This window comes from Struthio camelus, chromosome 2 (assembly GCF_040807025.1).
Source record: "Struthio camelus isolate bStrCam1 chromosome 2, bStrCam1.hap1, whole genome shotgun sequence".
NCBI lineage: Eukaryota > Metazoa > Chordata > Aves > Struthioniformes > Struthionidae > Struthio > Struthio camelus.
In genome coordinates this window covers 97968380-97991836 of record NC_090943.1, presented here as the reverse complement: position 1 = coordinate 97991836, position 23457 = coordinate 97968380, and the positions used below count along the sequence as shown (strand labels likewise).

At 37.8% G+C, this 23457-nt stretch overlaps 1 protein-coding gene across 2 annotated transcripts; it reads left to right on the top strand.

The window, feature by feature from the left end:
• Positions 1 to 422: 422 nt before the first annotated feature.
• On the top strand, positions 423 to 19419 carry MCUR1 (mitochondrial calcium uniporter regulator 1). Of its 2 annotated transcripts, none has more exons than XM_068931725.1 (9): positions 423 to 755; positions 1794 to 1907; positions 3474 to 3577; positions 5436 to 5537; positions 6700 to 6741; positions 8993 to 9064; positions 12616 to 12669; positions 13791 to 13905; positions 15275 to 19419. In XM_068931725.1, exons 1-9 carry the CDS (start codon positions 521 to 523, stop codon positions 15328 to 15330), a joined length of 894 nt encoding a protein of 297 aa, XP_068787826.1. In that variant the 5' UTR covers positions 423 to 520; the 3' UTR covers positions 15331 to 19419. The 2 variants fall into 2 exon arrangements, with proteins under 2 accessions (XP_068787826.1, XP_009687049.1); XM_009688754.2 differs by lacking the exon at positions 423 to 755 and adding an exon at positions 1298 to 1421.
• Positions 19420 to 23457: the final 4038 nt, after the last annotated feature.

The following is a 23457-nucleotide window of genomic DNA, read 5'->3' as shown; positions in this document are numbered from 1 at the left end:
GCTTGTTTGAGACGTCACCGAAATGGAAATAAAGGGAAAAAAAGTGAGAAAAGAAAGCGTTTGTTGACGAGTTGTGAGCGTTAGCTGCCTCGGCAGCCCTGGCGGGTGAGATCAGCAACCTCAGCCGGCTGGGCCCGACTGGGCGGCAAGTCCTGCCCGGAAGGACGGGGGTTGCCTCTTCAAAAGCGACTCTTTCCCCTGAAATACGTGGTGGGTCCCCGCGGTAACCCGCCACCGCCGCTTGACGCCTCTCAGGCGGCTTCCCGCCCTCACCTCCCCCTTCCTCCCGCCCACCCGCCCGCCCGCGCGGCTCTTCTCGCCGCGGCTGCGCGCGAGCCACAGGATCAACCGCCGCCGCCGTCACGCTGGCGTCACCCGAGTGTTTTCCCACGTGCCGGGCGCGCCGGAGGCGGAAGCGAGGGTCCGCGGCGGCGCGTGCTCAGCGATGTCGTCCCCGTAACGGCGGCGGTTTCCCTTCCCCTCCCGCCTCCTCCCGTCGTCGGCCCCGGGCGGCGCGGCCATGGCCAGGGGCCAGGCCGTTGCGGCTACGGCCGTGAGCGGCGGGAGGCGGGCGCTGCTGCTGCTGCTGCAGCCGCTCGGGGCGGACGGCGCCCGTCCGGCGCCCCCCTGCCCCGCCCGCCGCTGCCTCGGCGACTGGCAGCGCGCGGCCGTTACGGCCGTTGGCGGCGGCGCGCGGTGGGGGAGGCGCGGCGGCGGGCCGGGCCGCGGGCAGTGCGGGCCGCACGGCGAGCGCGGTGAGAGGCGGCGCGGCGCGGGGACCGGGGGGGCGGGGCGGGGCGGGGCAGGGCAGGGGAGGGGAGGGGAGGGGAGGGGAGGGTGGTCAGCAGCTTGGGGAGCGCGTCTCTGAGAGCGGCGGCTGGCGGGGGAGCGCCTCTGCCCTCGGCGGCTTTTTCGGCTGGCGGCGGGGGTCGTTTTTTAGGAGAGTTCCCCTCCCCGCCCCACCAAGAAAAAAACCCCAAACCCGAAATCAGTTACGCTGTAGTGAGCTTTAGGGAGGGCAGCTAGAACACAGCTGTGTTTTGTGGTTAAGAGCTTTAGACAATAAGATGTTTGAGGACACAAACTTCTGCCTCCTGATAACTTATGTCTTGTTCTTTCTTGCATTTTTTCTGCCGACTAGGTTGTGCGCTGGTATTAAGTTTCCCTGAACGCACCGTTTGTGTAATACTGATATTTGAAGAACGTGTTAGTAGTTCTTTTAAAAACAATTTATCTTTCCAGGTGCATCCAAACCAAAAACAGCTTCCCAAGATGTCTAAGTTGGAACTGCACCGTCTTAGTTTTGCAAGCAATATTCCGTATATTTTCTGTAAAATAATGAACACTGAATTGCAAATGGCTGCTTTCTGTCTAAGGAGCAATGAACGAAGACTCACTTCTTTACTAAAGAATGGAAAGAGGTTGTGGATTAAGTCCTCAGACCTATGAAGTGCCCACCACTGATTATGCTAATACATTAAAGGAACAATTTTAAGACCCTGACATGTGGTGACACTCTTCCAGGACATGATATTCCTGGAAAGTATTTTAGAACTGCAGCAGTAGCATTTCATTATATTTTCAAGCTCTTGTCATAGCACTTGGCAATCAGAAACCTTTACAGTTTCAAGAAAGCTGTTGTGATAATCCGAATGCACGTTATGATATTTAGTGAGAAATGAAATAAATTAATTTCTTAGTTATTTGGGGTAGTAAGGAAACTCCTGGGAAACAGTTGCATTGGTTTAGTTTTCTTTCATAAAACCAGATTTATATTTTGTTTATCTTTACAGGTGTAAGCATCTCTGTACCATCATCTCTACAAAGCAAGGGGAATTTTTCCTTATTAGGAAACAGGAAGCTTTTTTTTGACACTCATGCGCTGGTGTGCCTTTTGGAAGAAAATGGTAATTTGCTAGAGATGTGTAACTGTTTCTGATGTCGTTTCATTAGTTATATTTCAGTTTATGAAGTTTGCTTAATTACTTTTCTTTGACACCTAATGTTATAACTTCAGTTTTATGAAATGTTTTCTATAAATATGAGGTGAGAACATGCAGATTTTTTTCTTTTTTGAATGGGATACTTTGAGCTTATATAACTTTGAGCGGAATTATTTATTATTCTATTGCTAATTAAAAATACTAAAGAAAAATTCAATTCTAAAATTTGAGCGTTAATAAAGATTTCAAGGTAACACTTTAAAATGTAGATTACATATTTAGTAGATAGCACCTTGAAAACGTGATAAGATATTATACTGTCTTGAATATTGATCCTTGATTGAATATACATTATTGTATTATATAAAAATACAGCTCTTGGGATAGAATGTAGAATACTGTATAAAATACTGCTCTTCTTATGCCAAAGTGTAAATAAGAGAACAGATTATTTTGGATTCATGCTAATGTTACTGAAGTCAGACTCAGAGTGAAGGTATATACAGCTGAGTTGATTTCTAACAGCTTGCCATCCTTGAAGAGGAGAGGTCCCAATCCCTTTCGCTAGCCATGTGGTTTCATCTCTTTCCTTGTGCCAATTTAGTTCTCAGGAAACCATCCAAATCTTTCTACTTGACTAGTATTCTGAGAAGGTATTTTGATGAGTTCACTGAGCGGTTCGCTGAGCTCCAGAGCCCATACAAAACAGGAGGAGTGGTGAGAAGAGAGGGAGGAGCAGTATCTCTTCCTGTTAGTGGTGGCAAGCTATTAGATCAGCTCAGTTGTTGAAAGTGATTCAGTTGCAGACCCTATCTATATGTTCTAACACTTAACTGCTAGTTAATTTGAAGCAATCATGCTTTTGCAACAGTCTTCATAATGATTAAATCTTGTTTATGACTTCTTAAAAAATTTTTTCCTGCATTTTGAAAAAAAACAAAGGTGATAATATTTCTGGGGGCTATGTTTTACCCTTGGCTACTTGAATGCTGTGATTGTTTACATGATAACATTATTAGATTAGTTCATAATGTATTGAGTCTGAGAGGACTTACAAAGTTTTGTAGGGACTCAGAGGCTTCTAGGCCTAAAACCAGAGCAGTTAGCTCTGTTTTGAATTGTTGGGGTTTGCATATTTTCTGTGGTACTATTTATAGTATACTGAAAGTAGGTTTCTACTCTGAAAGGTCAGAATTACTGCCATAGAAATAACTGCACGTGAAAGACAACATTCCATAATACTTTTAGAAAAATAATTTCCAGCACGTTGTCTTGCTAGCATTGTGATACTGCTATATGTAGAAGCAGCTATGCTATGTCACAGGAAAAATTTTGAGTGGAGGTACTTGGATGCACCGACGGGTTGTGTGGTATTTTTTTTTTTTTTTAGTGCTGCATAGAGAGGAGTATGGTTTATTGTTTTTCATAAATGATTTTTTTTAATCTAGTGATGAGTATTAGCAAGAGGTATCTCTGTAAACTGTCCAGACTTAGGTTTTTCTGACTATTACTGCGTTTTGTTTTGCCTAGGGTTCACTACCCGGCAGTCAGAGGTCATTGTATCTGCCTTAGTGAAAATTATGAACACCAACCTGGAGATGATTTACAAGGACATGGTCACCAAAGTACAACAGGTTAGCTTAAGAAGGTGGTGGATTTAAAACAAATCAAAACCTAGCATGAAAGCCTGCTAATGAAACATACCTTGCTATTTTATTTATTACCATCAGACACTATATTTCAAAAATTTGAAGATGAAGAACAAGCATCCCTGTATATCTCCTCGCTAATGAGTTTTGTCTTGAATTTATCATATACATAAGGAAGTGTTGTGGTGGACCTTGAAATATAGCTATTGTGAGTTGGTACACAAACCACAGGTAGTTTTTTTATTTTCAGTTTTGTTGTAATTTAAAATAGAATTGGTAACAAGACTTTGACAGAAGTATGAGATAGTACTCGATGCATGGACATGAATAGGTACAGCGCCTGTATATGCTCTTCTGTAGAGTGGTGATAAGGAAGTGAAGATTTACCAGTCTGTTATTTGGCCCTTTTTTATTTATTTCTTTTTGTCATCGTGACATTCATATTGTATTAGAATTGGTATGAGCGCTTTTTCTTAAAAGATGCTTCTAAGACATGCTTGAAGTTGTATACATTGGTAACTTACAGGAACATGTATATTTTGGATGCCAAGATTGAAATCTGTCTTTTTCCTTTGATGCTTATGTTGTTCCTGGTACCCTCTACACCTATCCAGTACGTACATCTTGGTGGGAGGAAGTGAATAAAAGTTGGTTGGAAAAAGACTGATAATGCTGGGCATAAACAGAGATCCCTCCTGGCTACCAGGAAACTGCATAGAACTGAACTGAATTGTTAGCTTTGATTTGTGAAGGAATGATTGTTTTAATGAAAATCAGTGTCTGGAAGCAAGGCCTCTTGTTCTAATATTGACTCTGATTTTTGGTGGACCTCTGTCAGATTATAAAAAGCTAGATCCAAATAAGGAATTGAACGTGCAATGTTGAATGTTGCCATGTTGAGCTTTTAGGCAGCTGGCTCCTGAAATGAAGCCGAACTTCAGAGTAAGACACAATTCACCTCGTGTGGAACTTGAGCATCTTCAGATGGGTTTCACGATGTCTAGTATGCTTGAATTTCTTGATACTTAAGCTAGTCAAATAAACAGTGCTGACAAGAAGCATAGCTGAAGGGCTGCTTCCTCTAGGGCTGCTCTGTGAGTCTGGGATTCACAGTCCCAGGTTACCTTCTGAACACAGGCATTTCACTCATTTCTTGGTAACGAGGCCACTCTTAAAACATGAGAAAACAGCAGCTTCTGCCTTCGTTGTGTAATAGTCTTGGCAGTAGGGCATCTCATTAGGAAGTGGAATTTTTGTATCCCCTTATATCTAAGAAAGCTTCAGCCTGTGCTTCCTAGATCTTAGACTTCAGGCAAAGCAGAAGTAGGAGTGCTTCCTTCTGTGTCAAATTTGTTGCACAGTCCATCAAAGAATATAATTTTAAAAGGGATCATTTCTCCCGTGGTTGTTTGTATTTTACAACAAGCAGGTCATTGCATCTCTGCTTCTTTCTCTGCTCAGCTTTTCTGAACAAAAGTAGCCACTTTTCCTCATTTAGCACAGGGACATCTCATCTGTCCCTAATGCCTTTGCTAGCTTAAGAATTTGAATACCTGGAATGAATTGTTTCCTATTAATTGATTAATTGCTATCAATTTAGCCATTCTGGTCTGTGTTAGTACTGCTAATTTTGTCAAGCATTACTAACTTTCGAGCTTAACTTGCTTGTTTTGTCACTTTATCTTAATTTATCTTGTCCTCTGAAACTAAGACAATCATTCTGACATTTTTAATTCAACAATTTTTAGGGTACCAAAATAGGCTCTCATATTTGTATGCACAAATGAGAAAAAGCATTGTAGTTACAATATGACCTGAGTGGTTTTTTGTCCCTCTTTTAAAGGAGATTGCTCTTCAACAAATAATGTCCCATATTGGTGGTGTAAAAAAGGATATGATTATTCTGGAAAAAAGTGAATTTTCAGCACTACGCTCAGAAAATGAGGTAAAAATCAATATTGTAGAAAGTGCTATTCTAGCACTTGTTTTATTTTTTTCTAAGGTGTTAAAAAAAAAAAAAACAACCACAGCCTTGTACCCTAGGCATGGCTACTAGGTCCAGTAGTGTTTAACCTCTTCATTAATAACAGGGACAATGGGATAGAGTGCCCCTTCAGCAAGTTTGGAAATGATACAAAACTGGCAGGAGAGGCTGACACACCAGAGGGCTGTGCTACCATTCACAGGAACCTTGGCAGGCTGGAGAAAGGGGCAGAGAGGAACCTCATGAAGTTCAACCCAGGCAAATGCCAAGCCCTGCCCTTGGGGAGGAATAACCCCCTGCACCAGGACAGGCTGAGGCCCACTGTCTGGAGAACAGCTTGGCAGAGAAGGCCCTGGGGGTCCCGGTGGACACCAAGTTGAGTAGGAGGCAGCAATGATCCCTCACAGCAAAAGCAGCCCACAGCCTCCTGGGCTGCATTAGGCAGAGCATTGCCAGCAGGTGGAGGGAGGTGATCCTTCCCCTCTGCTCAGCCCTGGCGAGACGCATCAGGAGTGTTGGGTCCAGTGCTGGGCTCCCCCGTATGGGAGAGACAGGGACCTACTGGAGTGGGTCCAGTGAAAGGCCACAGAGATGATCAAGTGCTTGGGGTCTCTCTCGTAGGAGGAGAGGCTGAGAGAGCTGGGACCGTTCAGGCTGCAGAAGAGAAGGTTCAAGGGGATCTTACCTATACATACAGAAACCTGACGGAGGGTGGGGGGTGGATAAAGAAGATGGAGCCAGATTCTTCTCAGTGGTGCCCAGTGAAAGGAAATTCCATTTAAACATAAGAAACTTTTTTACTGTAAGGGTGGTCAGATACTGGAACAGGTTGCCCAGGAAGGCTATGGATTCTGTATGCTTGGAGATTAAAGAAAAAGAAAAGTACTAAAAGGTTACCTTTTTCAATGACTATTTCATAAATTCCTACACGTAGTTAAATGAATATATACAAAAGAAGATAGGTTAAAGGGATCTTTATAGAGGATAGGTTGTTAGTTCATGCACAGTCAGATGAAAACAAGTAGATAACCCACTTATTACTAAGGGAAGACTTAGTAGCAGTATTTCTAGACAATGTATTTTTATATAGAATATTGAAGTGTATGTTTTTTCATCCTACCAGAAAATAAAACTTGAACTCCTGCAGATAAAGAAGCAAGTCATGGTAAGATACTGTGCCAGCATGGTTAAGAATTAACCTCTGTCTAGTTTACTTAAAGTAAAATCTTAGAGTAACAATTTTTTAAAAGAGTTGTGCCTGATTATTGTCATGTATAGGATGCTGGAATTGCAAGTGGTGATACACTAGTGGCTGTAGCAAAGACAATTTGATGCATACTTAACTTATGGTGCGAGAGTACTGTAAGCAGTACGAATGGTAAAGAAATTTTAACTGAAGACGTTTATCTGTCTTGCATGTCATTAATTCAGATTCAGAAAGTGGTCAGTTGCCATGTCGTAGTTAAGGCTGAGTGAAGTTCTGCATTTAGGGCTGCTTATTAATATAAAAATGCAAGGTATTTTCAAAATTACAGCACTTACTAATTGGTCATTATATTTTTTTTCTGAAGACTTAGCGGTCCAGAATTTACAAGAGCTTTTAAATGACTTCTTTAAGAGTTTTGGTCCCATTTGTTTGGAAGCAAATGACTTGAGGAAGAAAACAGAGTCTTTGGCAAAAACTTAGTGTGTTAATTGTCTACAGGTTGTTATTAGGCTTAATAACTGATGTTGTGTTTCTGGTCTTTATGGTTTGCTTCTCTGGAATAATAGTTCAAACAGACCTTTCTGCCATCAGAAACAACATTGTCTCAAAACCTACTCCTTCAATGGTGTATAGTCATAAGCAGCCTTTACACAGAAAGAAAAATTATTGCAAAAGCAGTTGATTTAAGATTGGAAACTGGGAAATATCATTACCGCTCTCTAGGAAATATAGTCCTCTTAACTTGAGAAGAGCTGTTTACCACGTCACTCTCGCTTAAAAGGATGGAACACCTTTCCTGCCTTAGGATTTTCCATGAAACTGTCCGTTAGCAGGACAAATCAGTATTTTGACAATCTGATCAAGTTCAGCCTAGCTTCCTCCTTGTCATGTCTTTATTATCCTGAATAATAAAGATGACACTGTGCTGTCGTCTCCAAAAGGAGAATGTAGATTTCTCAGGGCTGATTGTGTTTTGTGCTGTGTTATGAAGTTCTTAATGCATTTGTGCTTTCCGAATCCAGTTTTAAAAAGTTAGGAATCTGATTTTTAAATTATAACTTATTTTATTGTTTTAGTTGCATTTAATTGGAGCTAGAGGAATCTAGTTGTAGAACATCCAGAGATTTGAGTCATCTTTGTGTAAAAGCTAGATGTCTTAAAATTTTACTTTTAACCTTAAATATAAAACGAATATATTGTCCTTGTGATAATTGCATTTACTCATACTTGGTCTTTCTTCTAAAACACAGAATGGCACAATGTTGTGTAAGTTTGTTCACAAAATTTGAAATAATTTTTTTTGATTTCACTAAATTGTAACATATCTGTTGTAATGACATCTAATTATAAAAATGCTAAGAAAGTTCAAAAATGCTAAAACAGAAATTATTTGAATGTAATTATTTTTCATACTGACTTAGTGAACTAGCTAACATTGTCCTACTTGAGAGATGCTCGCTTGTTTTTAATAGTAGAATTTCCTGGAACATTATCAGTCTTTTGCTTCTCCCACACGTTCATCTGATGAGCAGTTTGCCTTATGACAAACTGTCAGCTGCCTGGAATTCCTGCCGGGAGGTTGCATTAAAATGGCAGCTGTCACTGAGAAAAGCAAGAATCACTTACAGCTGTTGATAAACTAAAACATGAATAAAAGGCTTTATGGTAGCTTAAAAATATATATTGAATTTTTAAAAATATAATAAAAATTTTCTGAGGTCTGTGATGTCTCTAGCTTTTTCTAAAAGCCCTAAATGTTTTCTTTATAAACAGATATTTTTTTTAAATTGGAAAGTTTAGAAATGCTTTTTGACATTGTTCTGAGCATCAAGATTGCTTCATAAAGTACAACTTAAACGTGTAGGTAGGCACAGATTTCCAGAAATCTGAGTGAGTCATGGGATATGTAAAGTATTCATAACAGCACATCCTTCCATAGATGCCGATTTAACTTCAGTTCTCAGTGTTCTGGCTTTAAAAGCGATTGCTAGTTTTTGATTCTGAGATCCAATTCGTCCTGTAGAACGTGAATGTTGCCCCGGGGGAAGAATAGGAATACTTCACGCTTTGGAAAAAGACGCACCTTAATTAGAGAGAAGCTTGATTCTCGAGATATGTTATGAAGGGCACAATTATTTGTCTCGTGTGTTTGCGTATGGTTGACTAGAGAGAAATTTTTGCTTGCTGCTTTATCAATTTTTTCCACTAGGATGAAATTACCAAAGTTTGTGCAGATAACAAGTTAAACCTCAACCTAGAGAAGAGTAGAGTAAAAGAACTGGTAAGTTTTGGTGACGTTCTTCTAGAAACATCTAAACATTAGGTAATCTTCAAATTTGGGTAAGAGCATCATTTACTTATTGATCTGTGGTATCATTCATCTTCAAGTTGGTGTCAGTCCAAATTACTTATCCGTATGCTGCTCTAGTATACGGTGGCGTATTTGTTCTTAGTCTGTCTGCATATTTTGATACTGTTTTAATATTGGGATTTACAAGGTACAGTTTAATATATTAAATCTTTATGTTTAAAAATGCTGACTAGTTGCCTGAGGTTTTTTATATTATTAGTATATCTTTGTTTTTCGCACTGAATTAAGTTGAAACACTTCATTGAACTGCTATTATTGAATATATTTCATTTCCCCATAGCAAGAGAATTACAGCATAGCTAGTTTGTGAGGTAATCCTATTGCGAAAATAATTGTAACTGATTTTGTAACTGGTGATGATTCAGATTGTTTTTAACTTTGAAATATCTGGTAGAACTGATTTGATGGGATCTTAAATTAGAACAATGTGGAAGAGGAATTAGAAGATAAACAGATTTTTTGCATTATATGTGGCACACTATTCCCATAGATCTTTCTTGAATAGTTTCTAGGTTCTCAAAGAAAATTGCATTATCTGAATTGAAGAGCCTTTTAATGATATTTTTTATGAATTTTATTTCCTGTTCAATCACTTTTCACAGGTGCATAATGAAGAAACAATATTTATGTCTAATCTAGGCAATGAGAACTATATTCAAGTACAATTCATGAATCTTTTGTGTGTGCCCCTTGAAGTTATTCACAATGATTAGTTTAGGAAACAGCTGTGTCGGTGGTTTAGTATAATGACTAACACTCTCTTACCTATGGGAGATGCTTGAATAAGTATATTTTGAGTAGGTAAAATTCATTTTTAAAGGTTAATATTTTGTGCAAAGATTAAAAAACAAGCAGAAAAACCCTTCACATTAAATGTATTAACTGTTTAGATCAAGCTTTGCAAACCCTGTTTAAACCCATTTTACAGGTGATAAATTTGGGGACGCTTTTACCTTTTTTTTTTTTTTTTTTTTTTGGGGGGGGGGTATATTTATGTAGAATCCAGGAATCTGGACTCAGGCCATTGCTCAGAGCACTACATTATATTGACTGCTTCCCAGGGAAAGCAAACTTTGTGCATGTCAGTTTTCTCTCTGAAGAAAGTTGACCTACTTTGTGGCGTGTCATACAATTATAGTTTCTGTCAAAACTGTCCTTGTTTTTCTTTTTTTCCCTCCTTTTTTCCTGCTTCAGTTGCCAGCTTTGCCATGCATGAACAGGAAAAGTGAAGATGAATGGGGAGCAGGTTATAGTGTGTGTTGAGTTGGAGGAAGAGACCTAACCCAATATTTTATGTAGTGGACAGAGCATTGCTACCATATTTATTTGGACATAAATGAGACTTAGACTGAATTTGTGGCTGTCTGAGAATAAAACTCAGGATAACTGAAGACTCGCTATGCATCTCTTACTAAAATGCTATTCAGAAGAGAAATGACCTGAGTATAAATTAACTTAACTTGAAGCACTAAGTGAAACGTTCTTATCCTTCAGTCCTGTTTGGAATAAGTACCAAAGGAGAATTTCTTAATTGTTCAAGACTAAAGTGGGCGATTTTAAATGTTTTAAGCTGTAAATGTTTTATCTTTTAATTAGTTCATACTTCTATACGTTTGCTGGAGAATCCTTCGTTACTTAATATGCATCTGTGCATGCAGTGATGATCTGCAGTGATACTGATGTGATTTAAAAACTAAGTACAGTACAAAATTCTATATATATATATTCATGTCTTCATGCATCGCAGTGCCTCTAAGTTTGCTATTAAAAATATCAAGATGTATCTGACAATATCGAATTTCTTCTGCACTGTGAAAAACATCTGGACTATAGGGGAGATCTTCCTGTTGAGCATAAGGCTTTTTTTCAACCTTGCCTTTCCACCTTTTTTTTGCATGTTAGTGTTATTACATATGTGTGTTGATACCTTGCAGCAGAAGAGTGTTTTTCACTGTCTTAAAGCTAAGGTTAAAATTCTTGGGTCAGACCTAGTGAATTCTAGACACAAAGCAGAAGTTCAACAAATCTAAACATCAAATTGAAACTTGTGGAATGGAAATTATTCAGAAACTTTATATTTGGCTAACAGCATCTATTTAAAGTAACAGGTAAACTACTTCATGACATTGTTTTAAATGGGTTGCTTATTCTGGTAGTGTTGATCAGTTTATTAATATGTTAAGCGAGGTCCCGTTCTGATGTAAAACTTCATCTCAAACGTAAGAGAATCTAATTTAAAAATTATAAATATTCTACCATCTTATCACCTTCAAAATGTATGTTTTTGTGAAAAGGCTAAATTTCTTCTTTGTCCCTTCCTTCGGTTTGGAGAATTTAGGTACTGGTGTTTCGTTAATTGTGGATATGCTGTTACTTGTCTTTACGATACAAGATTTTCCACGTTTGTAGCCTTCTGCTACCTGTTAACTTGATCTTTAGATCAGTCGGAAGTCCAAATAGAGCTTTAGATCTTTAAGGACGGTTTTTCAATGCTGAGGCATTTATGTTGATTGATCTGAGTTTAATATTAAAGTGGAATAAGCTTCCAGACTGGAGAAAAATAAAGTGACTTTCCAAGCGGGATTGTCAACAGATAAGGTTATTGCTGTTTAACTGAGGATTCTGAGATGGGTGCCCGATGACCTTAATACTCTGCGCTGTAGACTGGCGGTTTAGCAGCTGTCTTATGGGTAATTGAATTGCTCCAGTAGTGGGATAGGAGCCATTACAGATGTCAAGGTAAATCATGCCTGCTCATGAGTCAGAAACGTAACCTGCCTTAAAGGTATGCCTCCTCTTTCATTTAGATTTTACTTGCCTTGACCCCAAATAACCATAACTTACAAATAAGCCACAGCTTCTGTTGTTCCGCAAATGAATGGCTTAACATGAGATGCAAACTTACTGTATTTGATTGATACTTTCTAATGATGTTGCCATGTATTGTTCCGACCGTCATTTCAAATGGTGAACAGATAGGCTGGCTAAATGATTTTTGGTAGCTAAATTTGATACGGTATTTTAAAACCATACTCTCCTTGCTGAAGATGGGATAGTGTGATCTTGGCTTCTTTAAATTGTGTTTGTGTGCTCGATAGATTAGTTAACTGTTTCACAGTTACTGTTTAGAATTATAGCTCTTTGTTTTTCAGAAATGCCGATCTGCCAGCTTTTCCTCCAGCTGCATATAAATGCATGCAATTGTAGTAGATGTCTCTGATGGATTTGTTCCACTTTAAAGCTCAGACGTGTGGTTAAACACCTGTCTGTAAATTCTCCTTTTCCCAAAGGATACCAGTCAGTCTACAGAACTGTCTCTAAGCGTTGTCAGGAAACCACTCTTGTTGGCCAGATTCAGCGTTCTACAGAATTTGGAACCAAAGAATTACACTTTAAAGTATATGGAAAAAGTTAAAAGACAGTATCATGTTTTTATTTTTATCTTTTCCCCCCCCCACCAGTATTCACTTAATGAAAGAAAACTACTCGAAATGAGGACCGAAATAGTGGAATTGGTAAGAACTTGGGAGCTGATTATTAAGTCATGTAACAAGCCTTTTTGTACTTGCATTATAGGTCTGCTACTTTTTTAAAAATTGCTCATATCTTTAGGCACTTAAATGTATTAAATGTAGTCTATTATTTCCATGTGCATTTCCATATCGGTAACCAAAGTGTGATACAAAATAAAAAGAGGTTTTTATATACTTTTAGATCCCTGCATGTATGCATAAACTGTTCAGGGGTCATTTGGTTTTGGAATTTTGTGCATATAATATTTTCTCCCGATTGAGTTCTACTTTTACATTAGTTCTTGAAGTTACTGATTTTTTTTTTTCCATGTTCTATGAGACTAAAACAAATTGCTAGACTGATTTAGCTTCTTTTTACAGGAATTTTTGCCAAATTCTTCTTCCTCCCGTTTCATTTCTTAGCATAGGAATTACTTGTAGGAAGGTGACTAGCAGTAAATCATTAACTGATTCAGTGTTTCAGTAGTGCTGATCTGAAAACATAAGCAACACAGCAGCTGTTGTTCTCAGTTTACGTCTTTGATCTCTGTCTTTTCTGAGTAATAATTCCATCCCGTTTTTTTCAGAAGTCCTGTCTTCTGTCATAATCAGATTCTGTATTTGTTTATCTGTAACTATTTTTGTGGTAGAATTTGTTACAAGATGAGGACGTGCTTCTTAAGTCAGAAGAGCAATTCTCAGTGTTTCTAATGCTCCATAAATCTTCATGTTCCAATATATTTCTGTCACAAGAGGCTCTTGGACTCACTAATCAGCAATAACTGGTATAGTTGAGCAGTGACTCTCATCTGTTATTTGGCCCACCAATGTTCAAGTTAATGATTATGCTGCTAGATTGAGATTAGAAGGCATCCAGTTCTGCCACTTTCTGGATGACGTGTTAGGGAGGGAGTAATCATATAAATTTGCCGAGTTCACCAAATTATCCAGTTTCTTGCATGTAATCAGCCAGGAAGGAACTAGTTAGCTTTGAATGCAAACTAAGTACTTCATTAACATATGTTTAAGGAGGAGCCAAAAATACAGTTTAAAGGGATAGGTTTAATTTCTAAATAAACTGAAAACTGTTCAAATTGTGTCATTTTTTGCTTTGTTTTTTTTAGCATGCACAGCAAGATCGAGCTCTAACTCAGACAGACAGAAAAATAGACACAGAAGTTGCAGGTCTGAAGACAATGCTAGAATCGCACAAACTTGACAATATTAAGTATTTAGCAGGTAAGTAATCTGACAATAGCTTGTGATGATGAAGCTGTTAAGCACAATTTTTGCTTGTCTAATTCTCAATAGACTGCATTTATAAAAATCCTGATTCAAAAAATACTTAAAACAATCTCAATTGACATTAGTAGCGTTATCCATGTACTTAACCCAGAGTAAGGTTCCTATAATTCACAACGTCATTTTGCATGGGCTTTGGCTGTATGCCTTTTCCCTGTTTTATATTGTAATAGTAAACTGTATGAGAACTGTAAAAGACTTACTGACTCTCAGCAAGGGTCGAAAAATTCTCCTATTCCTATCTTAAACGTAGGATAGCTGTTTAAGGACATTGAGCTGAGTTTCAAATGTATAGTTTTTATAAAAGCAGCTTGGTGCATTTCCACAATATTTATCTCCTTAATGGAGATCTATCAACAAACTGGAACATTTTAGCTTTTCTGACTGTTCAGCACCACACATTCTTAAAATCTTTAGTCCTTCAGGCATGTGCATTGGAAAATGCTCTGCATGTTAAGTATCTATATTACTGCTCTAGATAGGTTTTAATTCTTTGACATTTTTTGTGTAGCTCTGACTATTGAGTATGCAGTGCTACTGCATGTTCAGGTCTGCAGTAGAACATTATTCTTCTGATTTAGAATTTTGATTATCCTTTCACAATGGTTTCTTTCACAAGTACAGTGATGTCCATTCACAGCACTCTAGTTCAGGGGTATCCTTTACAGAGAACCATTACTAGAAAATAAAAGGTAGTGTATTAAAATAAGAGGAAGTTCCATTCTCTACCACCCCAACTCAAAAAACATATTAAAGTCTGCATGGAAATTTAAAAAAAGTTTTACATTGTTTTGAAGTGATCCTATTGAAGACAATGGCAAAAAATATTTTGTGTGGATATCTAGAAACAAAGAGTTGAGTTTGTTTCAGTAGAAATTTAAAAATTGCAAACTGATAAGCTTCAGTAAAAGACAATTTACACTTACTTATTTGTTAAATATTTTACTGTGATTTAATAATCCTGTATTCATTTCCTCACTACAACTATAACTTGCCATATTGATCTTGTTTGGAATGGTAAGCAACTGTGAGATTTTTTTTTTTCTTAGTCTTCTGATAGCTTTTCCAGACCAGTTTTCCTGTACTTTTTTCCTTTGTCCTCTTTGTCATTTTTGTGTGCCCCTTCCCCCCCCCCCCCCAATTTTGTTCTGTGAATTAAAAACCTTATTTTTTTACATGGGCAAGGGGTAGTGGTTATGCTCATAGTGTTGTAGCAAGATATATACCTAGCTTTCTGAAGAAATGTTCCAATAGCTAATGATTTATTGTCCCCATTTTCCACCCAATTTCTGTTTTTTTCTTTCAGGTTCAATATTTACATGCCTTACTGTAGCACTGGGATTTTATCGTTTATGGATGTGATGTGATACAGCATCATTTTGGACTTGTACTGTCTTGCTTTCTGAAAACCAAGGAGGTTTTATCTCTGCCCTGACTTTAACCAAGTCTTGACTGTTTTATTTATTTTTTTCTAAAGCAGACTATATTGAGAATGTAACCAAAGATGTGCCTAGAAACAAACTGTACATGTACCTTGTATATTTTGAAATTTACCTCTGATCAAAGCATGGTATATGCATTTCTGCTAATTCCTTCCCCTCTGAACTGCTGTACAGCTTGCTATTGCAAAATGTCATTTAAGTAAAGACTGGCATTCATACCAGTTGTACGGGGCTGCATGATGTAGGGAAGAATCTGCTTACGTTCCAGAGTCTATTCAGACATGGTTGCCATGCGTGTATCAGAGTGGAATCTTGATTCTGAATGTAAAAGCAAAACTACACTTTTTGTGGCTTGGAGGCACCCTTGTGTAAGCAGGATTTGTGTTAATTGAATCATGCTTACCTCCCTCTTTCTAACGCTTGTTCATATGCTTACTATGATCAAATACTTGTTTTGCTATTTTTATAACATTTCAGTCATCAGCTTGTTTTCCAGATGACCGTCCAATCAATCATGTTTCATGAAACAGTACTGTGTAATGATAGCAGTGCTTACTGCTATATTTTGTCTGTAGTATATTTGTAGAGTTCTTGGTAACTTGCCTTTGGTACATATAAGTATCTAAAATTCATTCCATATGCTAATTGTTAACTTTACCACTATAACTAGAAGAGAAGTTTGAAATGCAGTAAAATGCAATAATTGTGTTACATTTTTACATTTAAATGATACAAAGCATCTCTAGTGCTGGTTCTTTGATGGAAGGGAAATGATGCTTCTAGAAAGGAAAGAGATTTTAACTGGTGGTTATGAAGCAGTGTCTCAGACCAGGGAACAGCTATACTGATGGCCTTCTGATTTTTTTTAAAAAAAAAAAAAAAGAGAGAGAAATTCCCCTTGATTCTTCAAATGTGGTACCTCATTAGTGATTATAAAGATGAAAGCAGTAATGGAGACCTGCAAGTATGCTTAACCTGGTTCTGAACAAGGCCATGTGAACTGGTTAAAGTAGCTTACAGCAATGGAGGAAAATGTCTAGTGGGTCCAGAAATCTATCACTTTTCCACTGATGAAATGACTGCTTTGATAACAGAGCTACCATCTATGTTTCTTCAATTAAGGGAAATTGCCCCTTCTTGCCTGCTCTTAGGAGAAGAGAGCAACCTATGCACTGGAAATAAATGCTGTTAGAGCGCAATTCTAGCTTTGCTTAATCAAAGTAAAGCTGTTTGGCTTCTTTGTGACTGTACTGTAATAACGATTTAACTTTTTAATGGTTGGGAGTGCCGTCTTTGATTATGTGCAAGTCAGGAGGAAGTGGTGGATGCCTGTAAGAATTCTAGATCGGCTTGAAATAAAGAATTTTGGATGTTTCTATAAAATATACTGAGTTTTCATTATAAAATGCAACTTTTTAAAAAGCATTTTGACTTTAATCTTTTTAAAGTAAATCACTGCCAATAAGTCTTTTTTAAACTAATAATTAGCAAGGTGAACAACCACTATAGCACACTAAAAAGGAAAGAACTTTCAATAAGCTGTATAAAGAAAAATATTACTGCAAAACATATCTAACCTAACGGCCTCTCTAAAATGAATGTATCTATATTCAGAATCATCAAGGTGTGTGGGTTTTTTTGGTTTGGAAGGAGGTTAGGTTTAAAAATTTCTTTGCACTAGCTTACGGTACTTGACCCTTTTTTCAGATAGAGAAGCTTTGATTTATTGTTTCGAATGGTCTCAGTGTCATTTCCCATCTTCTTGAGACAGATAGTTCTACATATATATATGTGTAATCAGCATATCTTTGCTGTATGCCTGAGTATCTGATAAATACTTGCTAAAATAATTCTTCAGAACTAATTTTAACTATAGGGTGTATTCTGCTAAAAATAGATGTTATACAAATAGATTTATGTGTGTAAATACACATAAATCTTGGTAGAGGGAGGAAGCAGAAGACTATAGAACAGCATTGTCCAGGAAGTAGGAAAGTATCCAAAAAAACTGCACTTTTGGTGATTGCTCTGAACAAGAAATAAAAGTTAATATGTCATTCAGGGAAAGAACAATATAAATAAAAAATAGCTGTAATTTCCAAGCCCACAAAGTTTTGAAGTGTGATGTACTTGTTACTGCTATCTTACATGCATACAATGCAAAATCTTCTCTTGATTTCTTTGGATTTTAAAGGTCAGTATCGGTATTTAGTACTCTTTCCAATATGGTGCACCACATTTATTTGTACTAGCATTCCAAAAAGTAGAAAGTCCCTCTGCATTTCTAAACATCAGATTCTTTCAAAAGGGTATTTAAACCTGAAAGACTCACCCTTTGGTACAGGTGAAAAGCAAAAACAGAACATACTGCTAAATTTCTCTTGAAAAGCAACAGTTGAAAGCGTCAGATGATTACTAAATTCATAACTACAGGAGGTTTAAGTTAGCAGTTTTCCCAGTTTTTCCCCCTTTTAAGACTTTTCTGCGTTATGCTGTATATGTCTTTAGTCTGGTGTAAGCAGCAATTCTAACTGTACAGAAATAGTTTTCAGTTCTCTGACTTCGGATTTTGGCTTTGTATTTACAGAACTTTTTTAAAAGATGTAAGTGAAAAATAGATAGACTGTTTTCCCATAAAACCACTGCAGCTGTGAAAGTCTGTAGTAGCTCCCTCTTAGTTCAGAATGTACCTATTCATTTCCTGCCTGGCAGGTTGGGGGAAAGGTATTAACAAAGAAAAAATTTAATCTAGGAAGTCGGATTTTTCAGACTGTCTTTTTAAGCTAGCATGCAGAGAGTGAGGATGCAGCTAAAGCTGAGCTCCAGCTCTGATTTGCTTTCTAGAAGAGCTCATTCCTCTGCTGAGAGTACCTAAGAGTAGTTGTCTGCCTATGCTAAAACTAGTTTTTTGTGACTATTCCTCTTGAAATTCCAGATTTAGACAGATTCTCAGTGACCACAGCCTAGCAAAGACAGGAGGTTCTTTAAGGATGCCTTTTCTTTTAAGGAAGGAAATTGAGCATCACTCTTTTTGCTGCAAAACATAAGTTGATCCTAAAGCTTCTCTGTTTTGGAGAACAAATAGAGCTCTGGAGCTCTTACAAAACCATATTCCCTTGTAGCATATTAGAGGGAGTATATTGAATTTAGCTGCTTTAGTCTGTCTTGTTTTCCCTCCTGTTTTTAGTTAAAATTTGAAAGGGGGCTATCTTTTCCACTAGCCTATATTAGGTAAATTGTTTACCTGAAGTGATTCAGTATTATTGTTAAATTGCTTGCTGTTTAACTCCCTTGCTATTGGAAGTCTTAACTTCATCATTTATTGATGAAGTTAAGCATACTGTAGGAGTTGTCCTTAAAACCATGAGCTGACAAAATGGAAACATGTTTTTAACATAGATATGAAATCTGCTTCAGTCTCTCTACACACAAATGTGTTTTGCATGTTAATGACCATACTTTTATAAGCCTTATTCTGGTAATTACTATTCACTTAACTGATCTCCTTGTAAATGGTGAAATCCTAGCTCCTTGCAGTTACTAATACAGCTCCTATTGGCTTTGGAGAATACATACTTTTACCTTCTAGAAATTCAAAGTCGTAACACTTCAGTGATATCATGACAGTGTGGTTTTTTTGTTGTTTTTTTTTTCCTCCTCCATACTCTTGCTACCATCTGTAGACCTGGCACAGGAGAACTACTTTTTTAATCAGCAAAGTTAGCTGACATCCTGTGTGACTAGTTCCTTTTAACTACTGCTTGCAAGGTGTGGGCAAGACTGACTTTTGCATCTCCCACTGAGTTTTCAGGGATTGAGTGGATTATCTCTATTTTTTTAAAGGATCAAAACTCTCTCTGTAGAATAATACGATAATGAACAAAACTCCCATGGAAAGTCTCTTTTAAAGGAATAAGTACATTGTAAAATAAGTCAGTAAAAGTGGTATTTGATGTTTGAATGTATTGGTACAAGTTATATTCCAAAATAAATTATTTCTTTATTGCGATTTGACAATGGTGATTTCTTTCTAATTATCTTTTAGTTACGTATCTGTTGAATTTTTAGCGTTTTTATTGTTTAAGACTAAAGCCTTCTGTATGAGCAATGTATTTTTTTTCAGCCCATATTTAGAAAGCTCACTTGCAGTCAGCTATCTGCATAGAATGTTGGGGTTTGCTTTAATCAGACAGAAGTACGTACACTCCTGGGCACGGAGGGCCTGCCATGTCTATGTTAGGAAAGCTTCCTTTGGCTTAAAACACTTTTTTTTACCCTGTTACCAAACATTTCAAAGCAGTAATGTTAATTCTTCATTTTACATTGAATTCTCCATCAAAGTAATTTCTTCCTAACATGTAATTTTGTAAGCATAGGTAAAGATCAAGAGGATAGATATCAGTGTTTGCATAGCATTCCTCTGAATTCTGTCCACTCCAAGAAAGCAGATCTCAGTTTTCTTGGGAGGATGCCCAGCTGGTATCAAAAACAAAATACTGGAAATGAGTAACGAAGTTACTTATTTGCAGCAAATACCAGACTTGGTCCAATGTTTATTCCTGTAGTTAGGGACATTCATGTTATGTAATAATTCAAATACCCTAACTCACTTTGCTGTTCCAAGATGCAGCCTATCAAACTCTTTCAGAAGTCCATTAGGTGCCCATTGTATTCTGAATTCTATCAGCTTGATTCGAGTCATGACTAATACCAATCATGAGCAGTCTCTTCTTGCAGCCTGAGTGAAAACGTAGAGAGATCAAGGGTTTTTTTTAAGGGGTAAGTGTCACGTGTTCTGCAAGAACTTTAAATCGAGATGTATGGTACATGAACATAACGCAATGCTTATAGCAGGCAACTGAATTTGATCAAATCAAGCTTGTATACAGATCTTTGGAGTTTACTTTAGAAGCAATTGGGTGAGTAAGAATTATCTTGGCAGGGGGTGGGGAGGGAGGCAGGTGGGTTTCTAGCAGTGAAAGGTAAAACTCATAGTTTATATTTTAATCTCCAAGCATGTTTTGGGCCTTCTCCATTGTTAAGAGTTTTGTGACTGTTATGTTGGGCTGTCAGCATTGCACGTAACTCCATGAATAAGCAAGTCTATATGTTGCTTTTGATTGTGGTTTTGTCCAAAATAATTCTTGTGTCGCTACTAGTCATTCTTGTGTGTTTACCCAGGATCTATTTTCTTGTGGCAATTGTGTACTAAGTATTAATGTTCTTCTGGTGATGAAAGAAATAGATAAACAGAGGGGCCACTTCAGAAGGCCCTTTTAAAGACTGCTTAGCCCAACCAGATCTGGATAGTGGCTGAAGATCTTGATAGTCTTTCGTATAAGGTTTTCAAAAATGTCAGTTCCGATGCCTCATGAATTATAGTCAAATCTACGTGGCAGAGCTCCTTTGGGTTAGATGTTAGCTAGGCCTAGGCAAAAACCACTTTGTTGCTGAGCTACTTAACTTTTCAGTGAGCTTTTAAGACCGAATAAAGCTAGTGGCATGAGTCTATACTACAAAAAGTAATTGCTGATGATGTACCAGTGAGACTGAGCATGCCTAGTGTGGATGCTATATGTGGGTTGTATATTTTGTTTTCATGCAGTATCGTCTTTGATGTAGTTATCTTGTCCTGAGTATTATCGTGCAGAACCATGTAAAAGTTCTTGAAACAGTGGTTCTGAGAAGCTTTTAAGAAGCAGCTAAGGTTCTATGGAAGTTGGGGGGAAAACTGCGAAATAAGACTTACGCTTCCAGAAGGTCTTGGGAAAGTTCTGGCAGAGCTCATAGTATTTTTGTTTCCTCTAAAAAGGAGCCCTGTTTAAAAATTTGCCTTTTTTTTTTTTTCTCAGAAGCTTCTGAGTTTATTTTTTTTAATAGTTCTAACCATGTTTCAGCCTATACATTGCAACATGCTACTTTTTTTTTTTCTTCAATCTTTTATTTTGGGGATACCTGTGATCACAGTTCTCAAAAAATATGCTAGGCTATTACTCTCTTCTGCTATTGAGGAAAAATGCATCCAAGACTTCAGAAAAGTTTAACAGCTTGTCCACCAAGCTGTTAAGTAGTCAACTTGTCTTATTTGAAACAGGGTCTTGGTTTGCCCTAAGGTATCAGACCACACCTGACAAATAGGTTATAAATTTGATGATTCATAAAGTGCAGTTAACTGGGGGTTGGGAATGCGTAAGGAAGCTAATCCTGTTTGATACAGAAAACTGTGGTAGTCATCACCTAACAAAGCAAGAATATGTTTGCCATGAAAAGTAAATGTTTAATAGAAGCCTCACCTCCATTTTCATACATGCCAATGTATGAAAGGTATTTCTGCTGTTGCTTAATAGTAATAAATGATCTGGTTCTCTATTTATGCACTCCTAGCTTATTTTGTTTTGCAGTTCCTAACTCCAAATATTAAAAATGTGATTAAACAAATCCATTTTGGAATCTTTTATTTGCCATTTGTAATTTCAGCATTGTTTTCAAGCTTATCCCCCTCCCTCCAAGGTTACAGAGAGATTTGGAGGAGGGAAACGTTGGTTTGTTTTTTTTCTCAGTTTGTTCTTAATGAGGGATTTAATGCAACATTATTTAATGCATTAAAATATGACCAAAGGCTCCCTCTTGAAGTCAAAGACATGTTTATATGAAAGTTTCATGATCAGTCTTCTGACTGATGCTTGTTTAAGTTTTCATACAAATTGGCTTTCAAGTAGCAATTTAAATATTTCTGTACGCTCTTAGTACATCAACATCTGCATCAAAACCACAAGACCCCGAGATACTAAAATATCTCTGAATAAAACAAGCCACAGGATCATACATAAACAGATACAAATATAGGGGGAAAACTGCAAGGTGCTAAAAATCTATCAACTGTACAAATATGTAAGATCGTGAATAGATAAGACTAGCAACAGTGGAAGAAAACGTAAGCAAAGCCAGTTATTTCAGTCCATAAATAAAGGCTGAGGCATGCAGTCCCTCTTTGCTCCTAGACAAAACCCAGCAACAGAGATAGTTATTTAACAACTGCATTCGCAGTATATATAACTGCCTATTCCTTGACTGCTGGTTGTGGTGTGTTAATCCAGAAAATGGATGTTTACTTTGTGTGCTTTTCTGTTGCTCTGGAAAGAGAGATATTTTATTGCAAATATATAATGTTTTGTATAAACTACATGATGATTGTTGTGGAAATCAGAACTTTTAGGGCAATTGTATTTGGGAAGAATTGTTTCTTTCAGATCTTTTATCTCTGTCGCTCTAATGTTCTATGTTTGAGCTCTGACTACAAACAACCAGGGGATGAGATTGTTCCTTGCAAATTATGGTTACTGAAGTTACAGATGGAATAGGTAGTAGGGTGATAAGTTTAAATCGGAATGAACTGTACTGATGCTGATGAGATTGAACTACTATAGAGAGATTAGACATACAGCAAAAAGAAGGCACACACATGCACACACACACACAAAGTTGCTTCTTGAAGCACTGCAAACAAAGGGGAAATTACTTGAAATACGCACACCTATTGAAATGGAAAAGCTCCAAAAATGGTAATGTTAGGGAAGGCCTATGAGTGATAGCAGGTAGCAAGTTAGTTGCGAAGTTACGAGGCAATTTTGGACAGCAGCTATGTAGGCAAGGGTGGCTTAACGGGTCTGTGCTGAAGTTCCTGTGCTCAGAGATTATATGGAAGCATTATGTCAATGTCAAATCATCACAGACAAGAGCCCAGAGCAGGGGGACTGTGTTCCTAGGAAAGGTATCTGCACTTTGGGAGGAAGGAGCTGCCCTGCTTTCACCCCTAGACCTGGAGGAGGTGGCAAAGAGAGGAGCTGGCCTTTGTGGCTCGCTCTTTCCCATCCTCAGTTGGATGGATCCTCCAAATTCCAGTTCCTCCCAGGATAATTATTCTGGGATAGCCAGCTTTTAAGGGCAGAGGTGGCTCCTGCCCATTTTTCATAGCTCTTCCTACCAGGATTGCAAGTGCTTAAAAATTCTGCCCTCTCCAACCAGATCACAGGCTGCCCGAGGATGG

Bases quoted from the DNA above. Each gene is read 5' to 3' on its own strand.
- MCUR1 (XM_068931725.1), top strand. From the start codon at position 521: ATGGCCAGGGGCCAGGCCGTTGCGGCTACGGCCGTGAGCGGCGGGAGG. The intron at 6,742-8,992 runs GTAAGATACTGT...TTTTTCCACTAG, and splicing joins AGATAAAGAAGCAAGTCATG to GATGAAATTACCAAAGTTTG. The intron at 9,065-12,615 runs GTAAGTTTTGGT...CCCCCCCACCAG, and splicing joins AGAGTAGAGTAAAAGAACTG to TATTCACTTAATGAAAGAAA.